At 43.5% G+C, this 16,127-nt stretch overlaps 2 protein-coding genes across 5 annotated transcripts in view; one reads left to right on the top strand and one right to left on the bottom strand.

Annotated features, from left to right (window-relative positions):
• The window catches only part of ELL3 (elongation factor for RNA polymerase II 3), a 26,060-nt gene extending 18,342 nt beyond the window's left edge, over positions 1 to 7,718 (top strand). For 2 of the 4 annotated variants that reach the window (XM_046008392.1, XM_046008391.1), the window contains exons 2-12: positions 2,934 to 3,126; positions 3,383 to 3,418; positions 3,768 to 3,880; positions 3,995 to 4,196; positions 4,286 to 4,365; positions 4,493 to 4,568; positions 4,737 to 4,920; positions 5,164 to 5,206; positions 5,330 to 5,501; positions 5,725 to 5,769; positions 5,869 to 7,718. In XM_046008392.1, coding sequence (XP_045864348.1) covers positions 2,995 to 3,126; positions 3,383 to 3,418; positions 3,768 to 3,880; positions 3,995 to 4,196; positions 4,286 to 4,365; positions 4,493 to 4,568; positions 4,737 to 4,920; positions 5,164 to 5,206; positions 5,330 to 5,501; positions 5,725 to 5,769; positions 5,869 to 5,979 — 1,194 coding nt within the window. In that variant the 5' untranslated portion in view covers positions 2,934 to 2,994 and the 3' untranslated portion in view covers positions 5,980 to 7,718. Of the gene's footprint in view, positions 1 to 1,906; positions 3,127 to 3,382; positions 3,419 to 3,767; positions 3,881 to 3,994; positions 4,197 to 4,285; positions 4,366 to 4,492; positions 4,569 to 4,736; positions 4,921 to 5,163; positions 5,207 to 5,329; positions 5,502 to 5,724; positions 5,770 to 5,868 lie in introns of those variants that run through there. The other 2 variants (XM_046008393.1, XM_046008390.1) reach the window with 2 other exon arrangements.
• PDIA3 (protein disulfide isomerase family A member 3) overlaps positions 7,685 to 16,127 on the bottom strand; it is a 23,933-nt gene continuing 15,490 nt past the window's right edge. Inside the window, exons 6-13 of the mRNA XM_046008386.1 lie at positions 13,049 to 13,165; positions 12,612 to 12,737; positions 11,426 to 11,608; positions 10,547 to 10,655; positions 9,823 to 9,951; positions 9,199 to 9,278; positions 8,200 to 8,257; positions 7,685 to 7,994 (exon numbers count right to left, since the gene is read on the bottom strand). Of these exons, the coding sequence (XP_045864342.1) occupies positions 7,881 to 7,994; positions 8,200 to 8,257; positions 9,199 to 9,278; positions 9,823 to 9,951; positions 10,547 to 10,655; positions 11,426 to 11,608; positions 12,612 to 12,737; positions 13,049 to 13,165 (916 nt within the window). The 3' untranslated portion in view covers positions 7,685 to 7,880. The remainder of the gene's footprint in view (positions 7,995 to 8,199; positions 8,258 to 9,198; positions 9,279 to 9,822; positions 9,952 to 10,546; positions 10,656 to 11,425; positions 11,609 to 12,611; positions 12,738 to 13,048; positions 13,166 to 16,127) is intronic.

Here is a 16,127-nt window from a genome sequence, read left to right as displayed (position 1 = left end):
CTCCCCATTTCACTTAAAGTAAAAGCCAAAGTCCTTATAATGGCCCGCAAGGCCCTTCAGCCCCTGATCCTTCCCTGCTCCATTACCTTCCTGACTTTGTTATAACTTTTCCCCTTTACTCACTTTGGTCCAGTTATGCAGGCCTCAACGTTTCCTTAACACTCCAGGCACACTTCTGACTCAGAGTTTGCAGTGGTTAGTCCCTCCACCTAGAAAGCATTTCCTTTAGGGCATTGCTCAAATTTCATCTTCTCCATAAGGCTTTCTCTTATCACCTTACTTAATATACAGTCAACCCTCTCCATCCTCCTCTACTTCCTCCTCCTCCACTTCCAAACCCTCTTACCTTGCTCCACTTTTTCTTTTAGCTTAGCACTTATCATCTTTTAACATACCCTATATGATTTTGTTTATTTCAGAAAGAGGACAATCCAGGGGGAGAAACAGAGGGAATGGGAGAAGACGACTCCTTGCTGAGCAGGGAGCCCGGCACAGGGTTTGATCCATGAACCCAGTGATCATGACTTGAGCTGAAGGCAGATGCCCAACCCACTGAGCTACCCAGGTGCCCCAAAATACACTGTATTTCTTGTGTTTATTTCTTAGGTTTGTTTATAGTGTCTCCTTCCCCTCTAGAATAGAAGCTCTCCAGGGGGCACATGGGTGACTCAGTCAGTTAATCAACTGACTCTTGATCTCAGCTCAGGTCTCGATCTCAGGGTCATGAGTTTAAGCCCCTGATTGGGCTTCACGCTGGGCATGGAGCTTACTTAAAACAAACAAAAAAGAAAACAAAACAAAAAAGAAAAGAATGTAATCTCTTCCAAAGAAGAAATCTGTTCATTGATGTATCCTAAGGATATGGTACAATGTCTGGTACAGAGTAAGCGCTCAATGAATATTTGTTGAATGAATGAATGAAAAGTTGAGTGATAATACCTACTCTAAAGTTATTTTAGGAATTAAATAACATGCAAAGTTTTTGACACACAATAGACATGCAACATATGTTAGATTCCTACCCCTTCCCTAAAGTATCTTTCCCATTTATCTCCTCTTATAGCACTGCTCCTGCCCTCTTCTTTAAAATTTTCACCATTCTAGGCTCTCCTTTGAGTTTAAATCAAGGAAAATCCAACAGAAGTCCACAGATGTCATCTGAGAAGAAAAGGAACCCTGGGAGACCAGATTTTACCTACTGCCACACTCTTTATCAAATTAACAAATGGTCACCCACAGAAGCAGAAAGTCCTAAAGAGATGGACAAGTAAATGTTTTTGTTGTTGGAATTGGAGATTTACTGCATTGCCTTTTCAAATTACCTTTATTGAGGTCTAACTACATACTTTAAAATATACACATTTTAGGTGTACTATCTGATGGGTTTTTTTTATGAGGTTTTTTTTTTAAAGATTTTATTTTATTTGTCAGGGAGAGAGAACGCACAAGCAGGCAGAGGCAGAGAGAGAAGCAGGCTCCCCACTGAGCAAGGAGCCCAATGCAGGATTTTAATCCCAGGATCCCTGAATCATGACGTGAGCCGAAGGCAGCTGCCCAACCCACTAAGCCACCCAGGCGTCCCTATCTGATGAGTTTTGACAAATGTATAGATAATTTGATTTGGGGTGGAGGGCATTAAGGTCACCTGAAATTATGTAGGTCCAGGGACTTAGCAGAGGGATCGTGGCTAGGAAAGAGAACTTCAGGGCTTTTGGTAAACATGCCCAAACAGGGACAAGTGGAGACGCCGGAGCCGACCTGAAATTCCTGCGGTCTCAGTGCACCAGAATCTCTCTGCCTCTGCCTGCTTGTGCGTTCTCTCTCTCTCTCTGACAAATAAAATTAAATCTTAAAAAAAAAAAAAAAACCTCATTTAAAAAAACCTCATCAGATAGTACACCTAAAATGTGTATATTTTAAAGTATGTAGTTAGACCTCAATAAAGGAATCTGAACCTCCAGAATGTCTCACAACTTCGTGGCACTTCTTGGCCCTCCTGAGGGAGTGGGCCAGCTCTCTTTCACACCAGTCTCACCTGTATAAGCCAGGAGCAGTGACCTGGGACTGAGTCTTCCCTTTGCCCTGCAACTCTCCTGTCCCGCCCACACCCCCCATCCCTGCCTACCGGTGGAGATGGGAGGGGTCCGCTCCAGCCCGCCACAGCCAAACTTCACCGCTGCCTTGACAGCCACTGGGCCTGATTTTCTCTCCAGCCGCAGTTAGAAATCGACTTCGGGGGGCGCCTGGGTGGCTCAGTGGGTTAAAGCCTCTGCCTTCGGCTCAGGTCATGATCCCAGGGTCCTGGGATCAAGCCTCGCATGGCGCTCTCTGCTCCGCATGGAGCCTGCTTCCTCCTCACTCTCTGCCTGCCTCTCTGCCTAGTTGTGATTTCTCTCTGTCGAATAAATAAAATAAAAGCTACTTCGGGTCCGCAGCACTATTACAGGCGGGAAAAAGCGAAAGCGCTGCACCAGGTGTTGGCGTCAGAAATAACCCCTTTGGGTCCGTCACCCTCCGGTCCCTGGGGGAGTCTAGGTCTCTGTCGCGCGGTCTACCGAGTCAGCCCAGCAACCAGGACCTCTCCCGCCCTTCTGCCTCTAAAACCCTCTAGAGGTTGCAGTTTCAGCTTCACTTAGAGACGGCAACTCTTGAGTTCAGGTTGGCTGGGGACACTGAGGCAAAACTGGGAAGGGGTCTAAAGTTGGCCACAGACATCCCCCCCACCCCGGAACTGCGATAGCCCCTTCCGAAAGCCCAAAGTGGCGCGCACGAATCCAAGAAACCCGTGGGGGTGGGTCCGAGCAAAAGTCTAGGGAAAAGCGAAGCATCGAAGCTGCTGGGAAGCCTCAGGGGTGGGGCCGGGGGTGGGTCCTGGCGGAGGGCGGGGCCGACCTGGGCTACCAACAGTGCCAGCGTAGCCCTGCACAGCACAGGTGGTGGTGGTGGCGGCCCTTGCCTGTGGCTCTTGTTCTGCGTGCAATCGACCTCGCAGTCATGGAGGGACCCGAGGAGCTTCTGAGTGGGAAGCTCCAGCTCTGCTTCACCCCCGCTGCCGGGACCAGCCTCCTGATGTTCAGGCTCAACGACGCGGTGCTTCGGGCGCTGCAAGAGTGTCGGCGGCAACAGGTGCGGCGGACCTTGGGCCCTGTCTTCCCTAGCCTCTACCCCTCCGGATCTCAGGCCTCAGCCGGTAACCCTGGCGAAGCGACCTGGGGATGGGAAGAGGAATCCGCAGGCTCCGACCTCCCCACCTCTCCAAGTGAATTGGGCAGGGCAGCCCCCCCCCCCCCCCCCCACACACACACACTACCCCGGGCACCCGACACCGGATTCTGGGAATGCCACTTCACCTGCGTTCAGCTCGCATCTGCTCTCCCCGCAGGTTCGGCCAGTGATCGCTTTCCAAGGCAACCGAGGGGTAAGTACGGGCCTAGGGTGTTTGGGAAAAGGCGGGGTGCGGGGAGAACAGAAGTGGGCTCTGGGAAGGTGCAGTCAGGGCGGGGAGACTGAGAGCAGTCACGGTCTGAGGAAGTTCCGAGAACTGAGTTGGGCAGAGGGGGCTGCTAGGGTTGTGGTCCCAGGAGACTGCGGTTAAGGACACTGTGTTGTCTCAGCCTCCTGGGGAACTCAAGCCCAGCTGCACCTGGTGTACTAACGAGCCCCGTGGGACCCATCTTCAGTCTTAGGTTGGCTCAGGGAAGAATGGCGGTGGGAGGAAGGGAGAGGGGGTGACTTCATGGGGCTTATGGTTCTCCTTTTGCGCTCAGTATCTGAGGTTCCCAGGCCCTGGCTGGTCCTGCCTCTTCTCCTTCTTAGTGTCCCAGTGTGGCCAGGAGGGCCCTGGAGGTGGCTTGGACCTTGTGTGCCAACGTTTAGGCAGGTAAGGGGGAACAGGGAGCAGATAAAAAGGGTTTGTGGAAAGTTGGGGAGGCTGATTTCAGAGGTGCTTAAAAGTTCTCCACCCTCCTGGGATTTTTCCACCACTCCTTTCCAGATCTGGGCCTAACCAGCTCCACTGCCTGGGCCCACTCAGGGATCGCCTCACTATTTGGGCAGCCATGGATTCCATCCCAGCCCCATCTATAGTTCAGAGACATAATCTGATGGACCGTGTCAGAGATCCTGAGAGTTGGCAGAACGCAGGAGAATATTCTGAAGAAGACACAGTTTCACAGCCACAGATGGCGCTAAAAGAGGTGAGGCCAGAAACTGTAGGTAGCTGGAATCAGGTGGGGCAAAGCCTAAAGCCCAGGGAGGCAAGTGCCCCTGCTACTTTCCCTGCCAGGTGCCAGATCCACTGGCAAGCAGCCAAGGACAGTCACTCCCAGGATCCTCAAAGGAACACATGGCACAGTGGGAAGTGAGGTACTTGGGGCAGGGTGGGACTAAACTGGGAATCCCTCATATTATCTTCCTTTCTAATCTCCACCCTAAATGCTGTAATAAGAGATCTTGGTCTTCATCTCTCTCATTCCCTCTTCAAATATCCTAGAAACCAGACCTATCTTCCAAACAGAGAACCTGATCAGGCACTGCCTTCTTCTGCTAGCCAGAAACATTTGGACAAGGTAAGGTGTAATAGCAAGGGTTTTTCAGAAATCTTTGTCCAATCAGGCTAACATTTTAAAATTAGAAGCCTTCATTTTGATGCTCCTAGAGCTCATTCTATGATTAGTTTTCACGAGTCAGGCTTTCACGAGTCTGGGTTACTGTGTATGTGGTATTTTTCCCAACAGAAGCGTCCAGCACCTACAACCACTCTAGGACTAGAAGAAAAGAGACTCAGAACTCTGCCTTTAGCTCCAAGTCCCCTACAAGGGCTGCCCAGTCAGGACCTGCAAGAGGGAGAAGACTGGGAACAAGAGGATAAGGATGAAGACATGGGCCGCAGGTTGGAACACAGTCCCTCAGTTCAAGCAGGTGAGTTAATGAGAAAAGGGCTAACTGCCCTTGTGGAGGGGTGCTGGGTGGCTCAGTCAGTTGGGCATCTGCCTTCCGCTCGGGTCATGATCTTGGAGTCTCAGGATTGGGCCCTGTTTAGGGCTCTCTGCTCAGTGGGGTGTCTGCTTTTCCCTCACCAGGCTTGTGTTCTAAAATTAAAAAATAAACTGCCCTAGCAGAAAAAGGACCTATGTAGTTTGTGTTGTCTTGCTTCCTTCCTAGATTCTGAATCCCCAAGCCCTGAAGAGGTACCAGATTACATCCTGTGAGTCTCCTGCTACTTGCAATTTTATCAAACCTTGTGCATGAGATATTAAGATAAACTTCCTGGGAGCTTGACGCTTTCAGGGCAATGAAGTTGAAGGTGGCAATTCTCTGCTCCTGGCAGGCAATACAGGGCCATCCACAGTGCAGAGCAGCAACTTGCTTATGAGCAGGACTTTGAGACAGATTATACTGAATACCGCATTCTACATGCTCGTGTTGGGGCTGCAAGCCAAAGGTTCATAGAGCTGGGAGCACAGATCAAGAGAGTTCAGCGAGGAACTCCAGAACACAAGGTAAGGACCGGACCCAAGATGAGCTTTCTAGCTTTACTGGCCATCAACTCCCTAATTGACCTTAACACTGTACAGTGACCCAAATGACAAGCCAATCAGTTTTGAGAGAAAAATTATTCTTTGTCATTTAGTAGAATGAGATGGGAAGTTACTTCTCTCCTTCAGGAAAACTGGAGCTTTTTTCTCAAGGCTAAAGTTGGCGCTAGCATTTTCTTTGTTTCAGGTACTGGAAGAAAAAATAGTCCAGGAATATAGAAAGTTCAGGAAGGTAAGACAAGGTCTGGGAGCGGTAGCAAGAAGGCAGAAATGGTAGATCCTCTTGTTTTGTTTTTGTTGGGTTTTTGACATGGATCCTTTTTCTCTGCAGCGGTACCCAGGTTATAGGGAAGAAAAGCGTCGCTGTGAGTACCTGCATCAGAAATTGTCCCACATTAAAGGTCTCATCCTGGAGTTTGAGGAAAAGAACAGGGAAAGCTGAAGCTGTCAGTGCGCTCTTTACCTTCTCTCTGCTCAGTGTGATACGAAGGAAAAAAGCAGCTATGAACTACATAGAGTGCAACTGTCTGCTCTTATTGCTGAGTCCGTGGTGGCAAGCATGAGAGTTAAACTTCTAAATTCTCTAAGGTCTGACTTTCATTGTTGCCATATTTTACTTTTTAGGGTTTGGGCACAGTGCCAAGACTTCACAGCTGTGCCCAGGAGACTAGGAAGAGTAGTAGAGGCTTGGCTTCTTCATCTTTAGTTCAGCCAAGTCATTTTCAAATCCTGAGATTTCAGGATTTTACCATTTCCAGGAAAAGATACCTTGAGAACGTTAGAGTTTAGCCTGGTTGCCTCCCTAAAGAAATAGTAATGAGAACTTTTGGTAACAGAGCTAAAGTAACTTGTAATACACCTAGATATAACGGGAAAGGGATTGGTTGTTCCCCCTATACTGGAAGTGAATTATTTTACAAACATGGCTGAAAAATGAAAACTGCTTCTGTGTCCTCTGTGTCAGTTTATAAGCCTTCCTTTAATTCAAAGCAATGTTTCTTACCCATGAATGTCTATATGAACCACTTCTTGGGTGCTCTAAAAAATTAGATCTCCAGACCCCAGCCCAGGTCTTATGAATTAAAACCTTCAAGGTTCTGGTTAGGCATCTTTACTTTTTTGAAGCACTAAGGATGATCCAGGTATATATTTTGCTATTAGGGCTCTATCAAATCCATCTTATAATGGACAGCTAGAGATTACAATAGGAATAAAGTTCTCTTTTTCAAATCACAGCAGTTGAGGATCACCTACAAATAGGACTCCTGTCTGGAATTATCCAGTACTGAAAACTGCAGACAGGATTTGGATTTCCCCACAAAAAGAGGGAAATTCATTTGAACAGAAGATCACACTAGTCCTATCCTTTTTGTTCCTCATTGTTGCAGAAGAAAAGTGGATGCTTCATTCACAACCGGGAATGATACTGTCTTTCCCAGTTCCACTGGAGAGGGAAGTTAATGGGCCACACCCTGGGCTTTGGGGGAGAGAGCTGTACCCAGCAGTGTCAGCAATTCCTGAAACAGCTTGGATGGAACCCCGACCTGATGCCACACCCTTCCAGGAACATTTTTGGGCAGAGACTAGCCCTTGGGAAGTATAAACATGCTCAGCCACATGGCAAGGGTAAATAGTAACCCATCCTTAGGGCATGGGCAGGGCTGGAAATAGAGCCCAACAAGAAAGGTCCCTCACCTGCTCTTATCATCAGGCTAGAGGCCTGAGCCCTAACATGTAAGGATAGGAAGTGATGAAATTTGTAAAGGATTTACAGGTTATAACTGTGGACCCAGTTAGTTGGGTCTACAGCAGCACTGACCAATGGTAGCTATTAGCTGTGTGACTATTTAAATCAATGAAAATTTAAAATGTGTTCTTAACCATTATTTCAAATGCCCAGTAGCTACATGTATTAGGTAACGAAGATTATAGAAATTTCCTAACATTGCAGAAAGTTCTACTGGACAGTGCTAATCTAGAAAACCTGTTTCCCCACCTCTTGGAAAAAAGACGGTTTAAAGGGGGCTCATTTATTGTCACTGTTCCAAATGTACAAAAAAAATTAGAAAATAACCCCCCAACTCAATTCCCCCCACCCCCACAACATTCCCCCCCAACACAAATAATTTTTCCCAAAACCACAAACATCAACTGGTCCTGGTATTTCCATAAACAGTGCAGCTAAGAAACAGTTTAGAGAAAATTTAACAGGATTCAGATTATATCCATTCTGTCCTCTCTGCCCTGAGAGTAATAATCCCATATGGGTCCCAGTCCTCCCCAACAGTCTTCCCATCTCTGGTGGAAGAGTCCTTTTACAAAGTGGCATTTTTGGCTGCTGCTTTAGAGATCCTCCTGTGCCTTCTTCTTCTTCTTAGTTTTTTCTTCTTGAATTACAGGGGGATTTGTTGCCTCTCGTTGTAGATAGCTAATAAAATCACTTAATTCACGGCCACCCTGAAAACAGAAAGATCACTCTGAAAATTTAACCTTTTAAAGAACTTTGGATTTTTTCCCCAATAGGAGGACTTTTGATTTTATAAAAGCACATTAGCAACCACATATATTGACCATGAAATTCATTGTTTCCAGTTAAATTAAACTCAACTGGGTATGTGTGTGTACGTGTGTTATTTGTGGGGAGATAAGACAACCCACTTACTTCATATTTCTTTGGATTTAGCTTCTTGTTGGCTGGAGAGAAGTAGATGGTAGGAAAACTGGGTTAAGAAAAAAAAAGGGCGTTAACTCATTCAGGTGCTGGAATAACTCCAACATATACTTCCCCAAAAACTGTTTCTGGGAATAACTTCTCATGATTTCTATTTCTATTCTTTCTTTTTTTGGAAGATTTTATTTATCTGACACAGAGAGAGAGCAAAAGCAGGGCTGGATCCCTGAACCCTGGGATCATGACCTAAGCCAAAGGCAGACGCTTAACTGAGTCATCCAGGCGCCCCCCTACCCCCCGACCTTTTATTTTTTGAGAGAGAGAGCATGTGTGCAAGCAGGGATGGAGAGGGAGAAGGAGAGAAAGAATATTAAGCAGGTTCCATGTCCAGAGCAGAGACGACCCAGGGCTTGATCTCACAACCCCGAGATCATGACCTGAACTGAAATAAAGAGGTGGCCGCTTAAGCAACTGAGCCACCCAGGCACCCCTCATGATTTCTCTCTCTCCTTTTTAAAGATTTATTTATTTGAGAGTGGAGAGAGCATGAGAGCATAACAGCATGACCGGGGGATAGGGGGAAGGGGGGAGGAGCAGATGGAAAGAATCTCAAGCAGACTCCCAACTGAGCACGGAGCCCAATGCAGGACTCAATCTCACAACCCTGAGATCATGACCTGAGATGAAATCAAGAGCTGGATGCTAAACCGACTGAGCCACCCTGACCAGATACTATTTCTGACCAGATACTATTCTCCATCAGTAGCTAGGTTACATCCTATCAAAACTCAGTAATAGGAGAGCTCACAAAATCTGTGGGAATCACGTGGGCCCATGCAGCAGAACTCCCAAGCCAGGAAGGCATCAGCAGTTCTGTGCTCAACTGCAATGAAGAATCCACTCCCTAAACTATGCCCAATAAGTAGTTTATAAGCTTATTTTTTCCCTGTTAATTGCCTAGACACTTTTACTAGCATTCAATCTACTTACCCTCTGACTTCATATGGAGAAGGCACATCATTGGCTGTGGCATCCATCTTGGCTATGATAATATTTGGGTCTTTTCTGAGCTGTTAATAAAAAGGTTAGATCTTTAAACTTTCATTTTTTGGTGACTGAGGGACACTTAGCCAAATCAGAGCTTAAAATAACCTCATTTTTAAACACCCGAGTAAGTTCTGCTCAGGTAGGAATAGTGAGACTTGTACATTATATCTAGCTGTCTACAGTGTCCTTTCTCTCTCTTGGTTTCTCCATATTAAGACTCTATTTACATCTACTTCAGTATTACCTGGCCTAAATAAGAGAGTACAAGGGCTAAGTTAAGAGAAACATAATGGATTTAAATAAATCACCCAAATTCAGAAGCCTGAATACCTTTAACTATGATCTAGTTTGAGTGTTTGGAGTGGAAGGTCCGAACAGGTGTCTGAAGCACTGTACAGGCTAGAGACACCAGGGGGCAGTCAGGAGAAAGTAAACAGCAGACAGCTGAGAAGAAATCTAGCAGTACTTAGGTAATGAGTTCATTAGGATAACTAATTTAGCCAATGCTGAGTATGTGTGTCAACTTCCTAACTCAAACTTTATCTTCAGAATATGGTTCAGACTTACCTTCTCTCCCAGTTCTTTATACTTAGGCTCCAGATTCTTACAGTGACCACACCAAGGAGCATAAAATTCAATCAGTACATCTTTATTTTCATCATTCACTATTTCATCAAAATTCTCCGCTACCACTACCTGGAATACACCAAAGATCCTCTAGTTGGTAAGGCAAAGTGAAGAATAAAATTCACAAGCTATATTTGTTTCTGGACCCAAACCCTCTCAATTTGATGTACTGTCACTGAAAATATGTCATTGAAACCCAAATCACATTTACAGATTACATAAAGGATGTTCTGGTCATTTTCTAACTCATTCCCGTGTTTGTCACCTGTCAAACTCTGTTCAGGAAGCCACAGGAAATAAGTGCTACCCAAAGTGCTACCCAACCCTTCCCTAACCTCAAAGCAACAATTCTGAAACTAGAGGTTAGCTGGCTCTATCCCGAAGAGTAACTTAGTTCTAATATAAATACCTTCCAAAATTCTAAGATTTTATACTTTTGCTCCTTCTGAACATTGTGAACTCTGACAATGCTTATTTTATGATACAGGAAGGGGAGGACAAACAAAAACAAAAACATGACAGCCAACAAGATCTCACTTAAACCCAGCATTTTTTGGAATAAAGAAATCAGGAGAGTCAATTCTATCTCAATAAAACTAAGCATACAGGGGGAAGTGAGGACAGGCCACTGCTTAGAGCCTTGATGAGGCTGTGAACACCTCACCTTTACTGGCCCATCATTGCTCTCTGGGATGGGCTCAGACTTCAGATATCTCTTCAGGTTGCCATCAAAGTAATCCTGCAGGAATCTTTCAAGAGCCTTGCCATCACGCCTACAATTAGAAAGACAAGGGTAGGGCTTCTTAATCTTCCACTGAGAGGATTAAAAGCAATTTCTTAGAACTGTTTCTACATATTCTAGCTTCAATTTCAAGGTTAGGAAGCTAAAAACAGGAGCTTATCTCTCAATATGCAGAGCTACTGACTGAACAAAAACCACCTCCTTGTATTTCTAGTGTGTACTTCGTGGATTAGAAAGGTCAGACAAGGAAACACTGGTCTTCTGGAAATTTACTTCTGCAAAAGAACCAGGTCTTTGTTGCTCTAGAGAATACCGCCCATTTATGGTATTCTGTTTGATTGTTCACAAGGAAGATTTTCTCTGGTTTTGGTCTCCCAACATCTCAGAAGGTGAAAAGTCATACTTTTCTAGGGTTTTAAGACCTTTCCATTCCATGAGTTTACTTTAGGCCAGGGTAATATTCCAAGAAGAAAAGACATTCTACAGGGATGCAAGGAGGCTGCACTGGTCTGAAATTACATCAATCTCAGGTTGTCCAATGCTCTCTATCTACTATTTCTAACGGCAGGGTAGAAACAATCACCTAAGTATACCAAGCTGCTGTCCTTTTGTTAGTTTTCAGAATTTATTGAGGATTGTTATCCTTAAATACCTATAATTAACTGAGAAAAATGACAATCGTAGGTCTTAGCTACAAGACCTATCCTCACATTCTAATGTTCTTTATAAATCCTTAGTAGTATAAAAGGTTAAGTGTCTTTGCAGAATCAAATCCCAAACCCACATCAACTTGTAACTCACGAGAACTCCTCTTGCATGACAAACTTCTCTCCTTTTGCAGTTCTGATAGCAACAACAGGAATCTCTCCAGCAGTGCTTTCCAAGCCAAAATCAGAAAGTTCATGGCTAAAGGTTTTGCGGCTAGCTACAGCAAAGCTGAGCTTGTTTCCAGCATCTAGGAATTTCTTTGCTACCATCATCACTCTGTGGGAAACAAGATAGTTACACCAAGATTTATACCCTAGTGGTAAAGCACTTCTAAAATCAAGAAGCAAGATATTAGAAAGCAAAGACTAAATTTTACAGTCCATGCTGCCCTCTGGAATCAGTCTGAACTATATTTTGGGCACCGACAGAGAATTGTGGTACACTCCAATGTCTTACAGAACGTCACTGCCAAACTGGTGGTACCAATCAAATAGTCCATTCCCACTGAAGCTTGCTAATTTATATAACTAAAATATTATAGGCATAATGACTGATCAGAAAAGAAAATTTATAAGGATACAATGCACTAAGAGTTTCAATGGGCAAATAGGCACAATATTTTAAATATTTATTATTATTATTTAATATTAGTCATCTAATATTTTATTAAGTTAAATAGTTTAATTAGCATTAAAATATTAGATATAGTAATTGATATTTGATATTATTGATTGATGGAAGTTATTAATAATTAATATTTTAAGTCACTTAATATTTGAATACTTAGTATCTATAGTCTAGATCACATTTGCATCTTTTACTGGGAAGTTAGGAACCAGCTATGTCACAAGGCAAAGGACACCTATCCTATGGAAGACATACGCAAGAGATTTTGGAAATAGTTTATGTTATTTGTCCTTACAGGTTCAATTTTTTTTTAAGATTTTATTTATTTATTTGACAGACAGAGATCACAAGTAGGCAGACAGGCAGGCTGGGGGGGTGGGGAGTTGTGGTGGGGGGAGCAGCAGAGGAGGCTCGCAGCTGAGCAGAGAGCCTGATGTGGGGCTCAATCCCAGGACCCTGAGATCATGACCTGAGTCAAAGAAGGAGGCTTTAACCCACTGAACCACTCAGGTGTCCCTTCAAATGGTTTTTGGGAGTCAACTGTTCCCATTCCTAGTGACCCTCACATCATACACGGTAACAGGATAATTAGAAGAAACTATTTACACACTGGGTAAACCTATTTACTAAGGAGAAAAATGATCCTTATTACCTGTTTCTCCAGTAGTTGGAGCCTTTAGCATTCTTTTCATAGTCCACATCATAGTAAGCCACAAGTAAGTCCTTGCCCTGTATCAAATCTTTATTGTCTTCTGTCATGTGAGGGCAGATCCCAAAACTGAAATAAACAATCCATTATCAAATCTGGTAGGTTTCACTATGTTATGGAACTATCACATAGTAACTGACAGCACTTACAAAGTAAAGAAACAAAGTAAAGAAACTTTCAACGTAAAGGATAAGTACCTTCTAGGGAGTCCTAAAGTCCTAAGGGTCCACATATTACTGCTTTAATATAAACTTCAACTATTATTGTTTAATCCTTTGAATAAGGCTATTTAATCCAAAACATAGGTCTGCTTAATAACTGAGGTAAGAAAACTACAATGAAGCCAAGAAATCCCAAACAAGATATGAAAAGGTACTCACATGTTTTCTTGGATAAATTTTTTAATCTTGCCACTAGTCATTTTCTGTTCTATATATGCCACAGTCTTGTCTTCAAACTTGTTCGTTAAATGTGAAGGACGAAACAAAGTGATACCCCTTAAAAAAAAAAAGTTACTAGTAGGTAGGCAGCAGCAGAATGATCTTCCATCTTTTATTTAAAGCTCAGACTACTCCTGCTGCCACTTTTACTGTCACGATTTAAGCACACAAGGACTCTTTCCTGGGAATGCAGACTTGGCAACACCACCTCATCAAAGCCAAGGTGCTAATCACCTTAATCTCAGGTGCAATAATTGGATATGAAGGTTTAATAAACCTTGCACTGGAAAGTTAGGAGACCTTGGTTCTAATTGTAACACCATTAATTTTAAAAACCTTGTGCTAGGTATCAACTGAATCCTCTCGGGCTTTAGCTTTTTCTTCAGTACAAAAGGGAATTTAAAGAAGTTAGAGTAGGTGATTACTTTCTAAACTTTTAAAAATAATAACAGAACCCAACTTACCCCCAAAACCCAGGATGTACAATAAAGCAGAGCTTACTCTTACTGTAAGGTACCTTGCCTGGCACGCCCCTTGAAAATCCAACTCTCCCACACAGTAAAAGAATTACTTCAGTAGAGAAAATATCTTAAAAGATTTCTTCCAGCTATAAAATTCCATAGATAGGTATACAATTATAGATAATGTTTAGCTTGAGTTCATTAGAAATTCCTTTGTTCTACACTTCTCTTATCCCAACAGACCAACTTTACCAATTTTTCTCTTGCTGGTACTATTTTGACCCTCTACCTAAGTAAGCCAAGCTCTCCTCACTCCACTGAACACTTGAAGCAAATTCCTTCTTTAATTTCCAGACTTGTTCAGCTAAAACTGAACCCCAATTTGGTTCTGAGTCACGGGTTTATATCAAGTGCCAGTTTTCCAAGAAAATACCACTATTCTAACTACCAGTATCTCACCTCTAGGTTTTCCTTCATTTCATTCCTCCTCCCCACACTGCACACACATCCATATACAATTTATTTATTTATTTAATTAGAGGCAGAGCACCAGCAGGAGGGGTAAAGGGAGAAGACAGAAAATCTTAAGCAGGCTCCATGGAGCCAGACGGGGGGCTTGATCTCATGACCCTGAGGATCATGACCTGAGCTGAAATCAAGAGTCAGACACTTAACCAACTGAGCTACCCAGGCACCCCCCCCCCCACAATTTTATCACCTGTTCTTCTCTAAGCTTCAGCCCTTTAAGTCCTTATATCCCTCTCACTCATCCAGTATTAACCACTAAATTTATGTCAATTAAAACACAGGCACTTTAGGGGTATCTGAGTGGCTTACATGTCCGACTCTTGATTTTGCCTCAGGTAATGATCTCAGGGTCATGAAATCAAGCCCCACATCCTACTCTGCACTCAGCAGGGAGTCTGCTGAAAATTCTCTTTCTCTCCCTTTCCTCTCTCCCCCACCCCCTCCTAAAAAAATTGAAAAAACAAAAAAAACAAAAAACACAGGCACTTTATAGAACACAGGGAAACTACATAGCAAAGGGAACCTAATACAAACATGCTGGGCAAGCAAAAATGTGACTAGGGCTAATATTGCAGGGGTTTTTTTTAGGGTAGTTACCAACTTCAGAGCAGTTATTCTCAAAAAATAGAAATCCAGCAATTTCAAATATAACCTTTAATGATGTTACACACGATGACTTTAAGACACCCTTCATGTAAGGTCTTCTCAATAAGACTTCTAATCAGAAGCTGATAGGCCACTTTAAGGGCAGTCACGATGAAAAACATATCTAAGGTAACAGACCGGTAAGGTGATGTGTTTAATGAGCCACAGGTGGCTCCACATCCGTTTACAGACCTGGTGTGTCTTAATCTAAAAGGCAGTCAGACCTACAACTTTGCATCTGGGACTTTCTAGTTTCAAATCCTAGTTCTGCCACTTACCAGCTGTGAAGCTAGGCAAATTACTTAACCTCTTTGAGTGCTTTCTCCTCTATAAAATAGTAACAGATCTGTGTCACCAGTTAAGAGGATCAAATGAGTCAATAGTAAATGGCACATATAAATCAGTAAAACTAGCCCTTGACACACTTTTCTTCTTTATATGCTCACCCTGAGTGATCTCATCTAGTCTCATGGTTTCAATAATTCTTTAAATGTTTATCTCCAGTTCAGAACTTTCCCTGAATTCTAACCTCATTTATCCAGTTGTCTATTGGGTCTTCACCATCGGGACATCTCACAAACTTTTAATTCACTAGGCCAAAATGAACTCATCATCAATCCCTTCAAATTTGTTTCTTTTTGTCTTTCTCCCAGCTTGATGATGACTGTTGTTAGCCCAGTCATCCAAGTTACAGAAACCAGATCTTCCTCTTTTCACACATGGCTAGGGACCAAATCCTATTCTTTACATTTTTTTATACTCTCTCCTTCTCCATGTCCCTGATGCTGCCTTTAGTTTCTCCGTGGTCACCCTTAGTTTGGACTCTTACTGCCTTGTCATTCCTCCCCTTTCAAACTATCATCACATGGGTACCAACAACTTTTCTTCTGAAACACAAAAATCACATTACTCTCCCACTCAAACAATGACTCTCAAATGTCTAAAAGAGAAAATCAAAATTCTTTTGTATGCACTTAAAATCTTGTGTAATTTGGTCTCTGCTTACCTTTCCCTATCACCTCATTTATAAACAATACTCCGGTAGTACTACAGGTCTCAACATTCCTAAGTCCTTGCACATCTTGGGGCCTTCACTTCTGCTGCTCTATCTGGAATAATGTTTTTTTTTCTTTTCTTTCTTTTTTTTCAAAATTTTATTTGACAGAGAGAGACACAGTGAGGGAGGGAACACAGAGGGATTAGGAGAGGGAGAAGCAGGCTTCCTGCTGAGCAAGGAGCCTGATGCGGGGCTCGATCCCAGTCTGGAATCGTGACCTGAGCCAAAGGCAAACACTTAACAACTGAGCCACCCAGACCCCCCCCTTCTTCTTCTTTTTTTTAAGGATTTTATTTATTTATTTGTCAGAGAGAGAGAGTGAGCACAA

This window comes from Meles meles, chromosome 6, assembly GCF_922984935.1.
Source record: "Meles meles chromosome 6, mMelMel3.1 paternal haplotype, whole genome shotgun sequence".
NCBI classification, from domain to species: domain Eukaryota; kingdom Metazoa; phylum Chordata; class Mammalia; order Carnivora; family Mustelidae; genus Meles; species Meles meles.
Note: the sequence above shows the minus strand (reverse complement) of the source record. Positions and strands in the feature narration are given on the sequence as shown.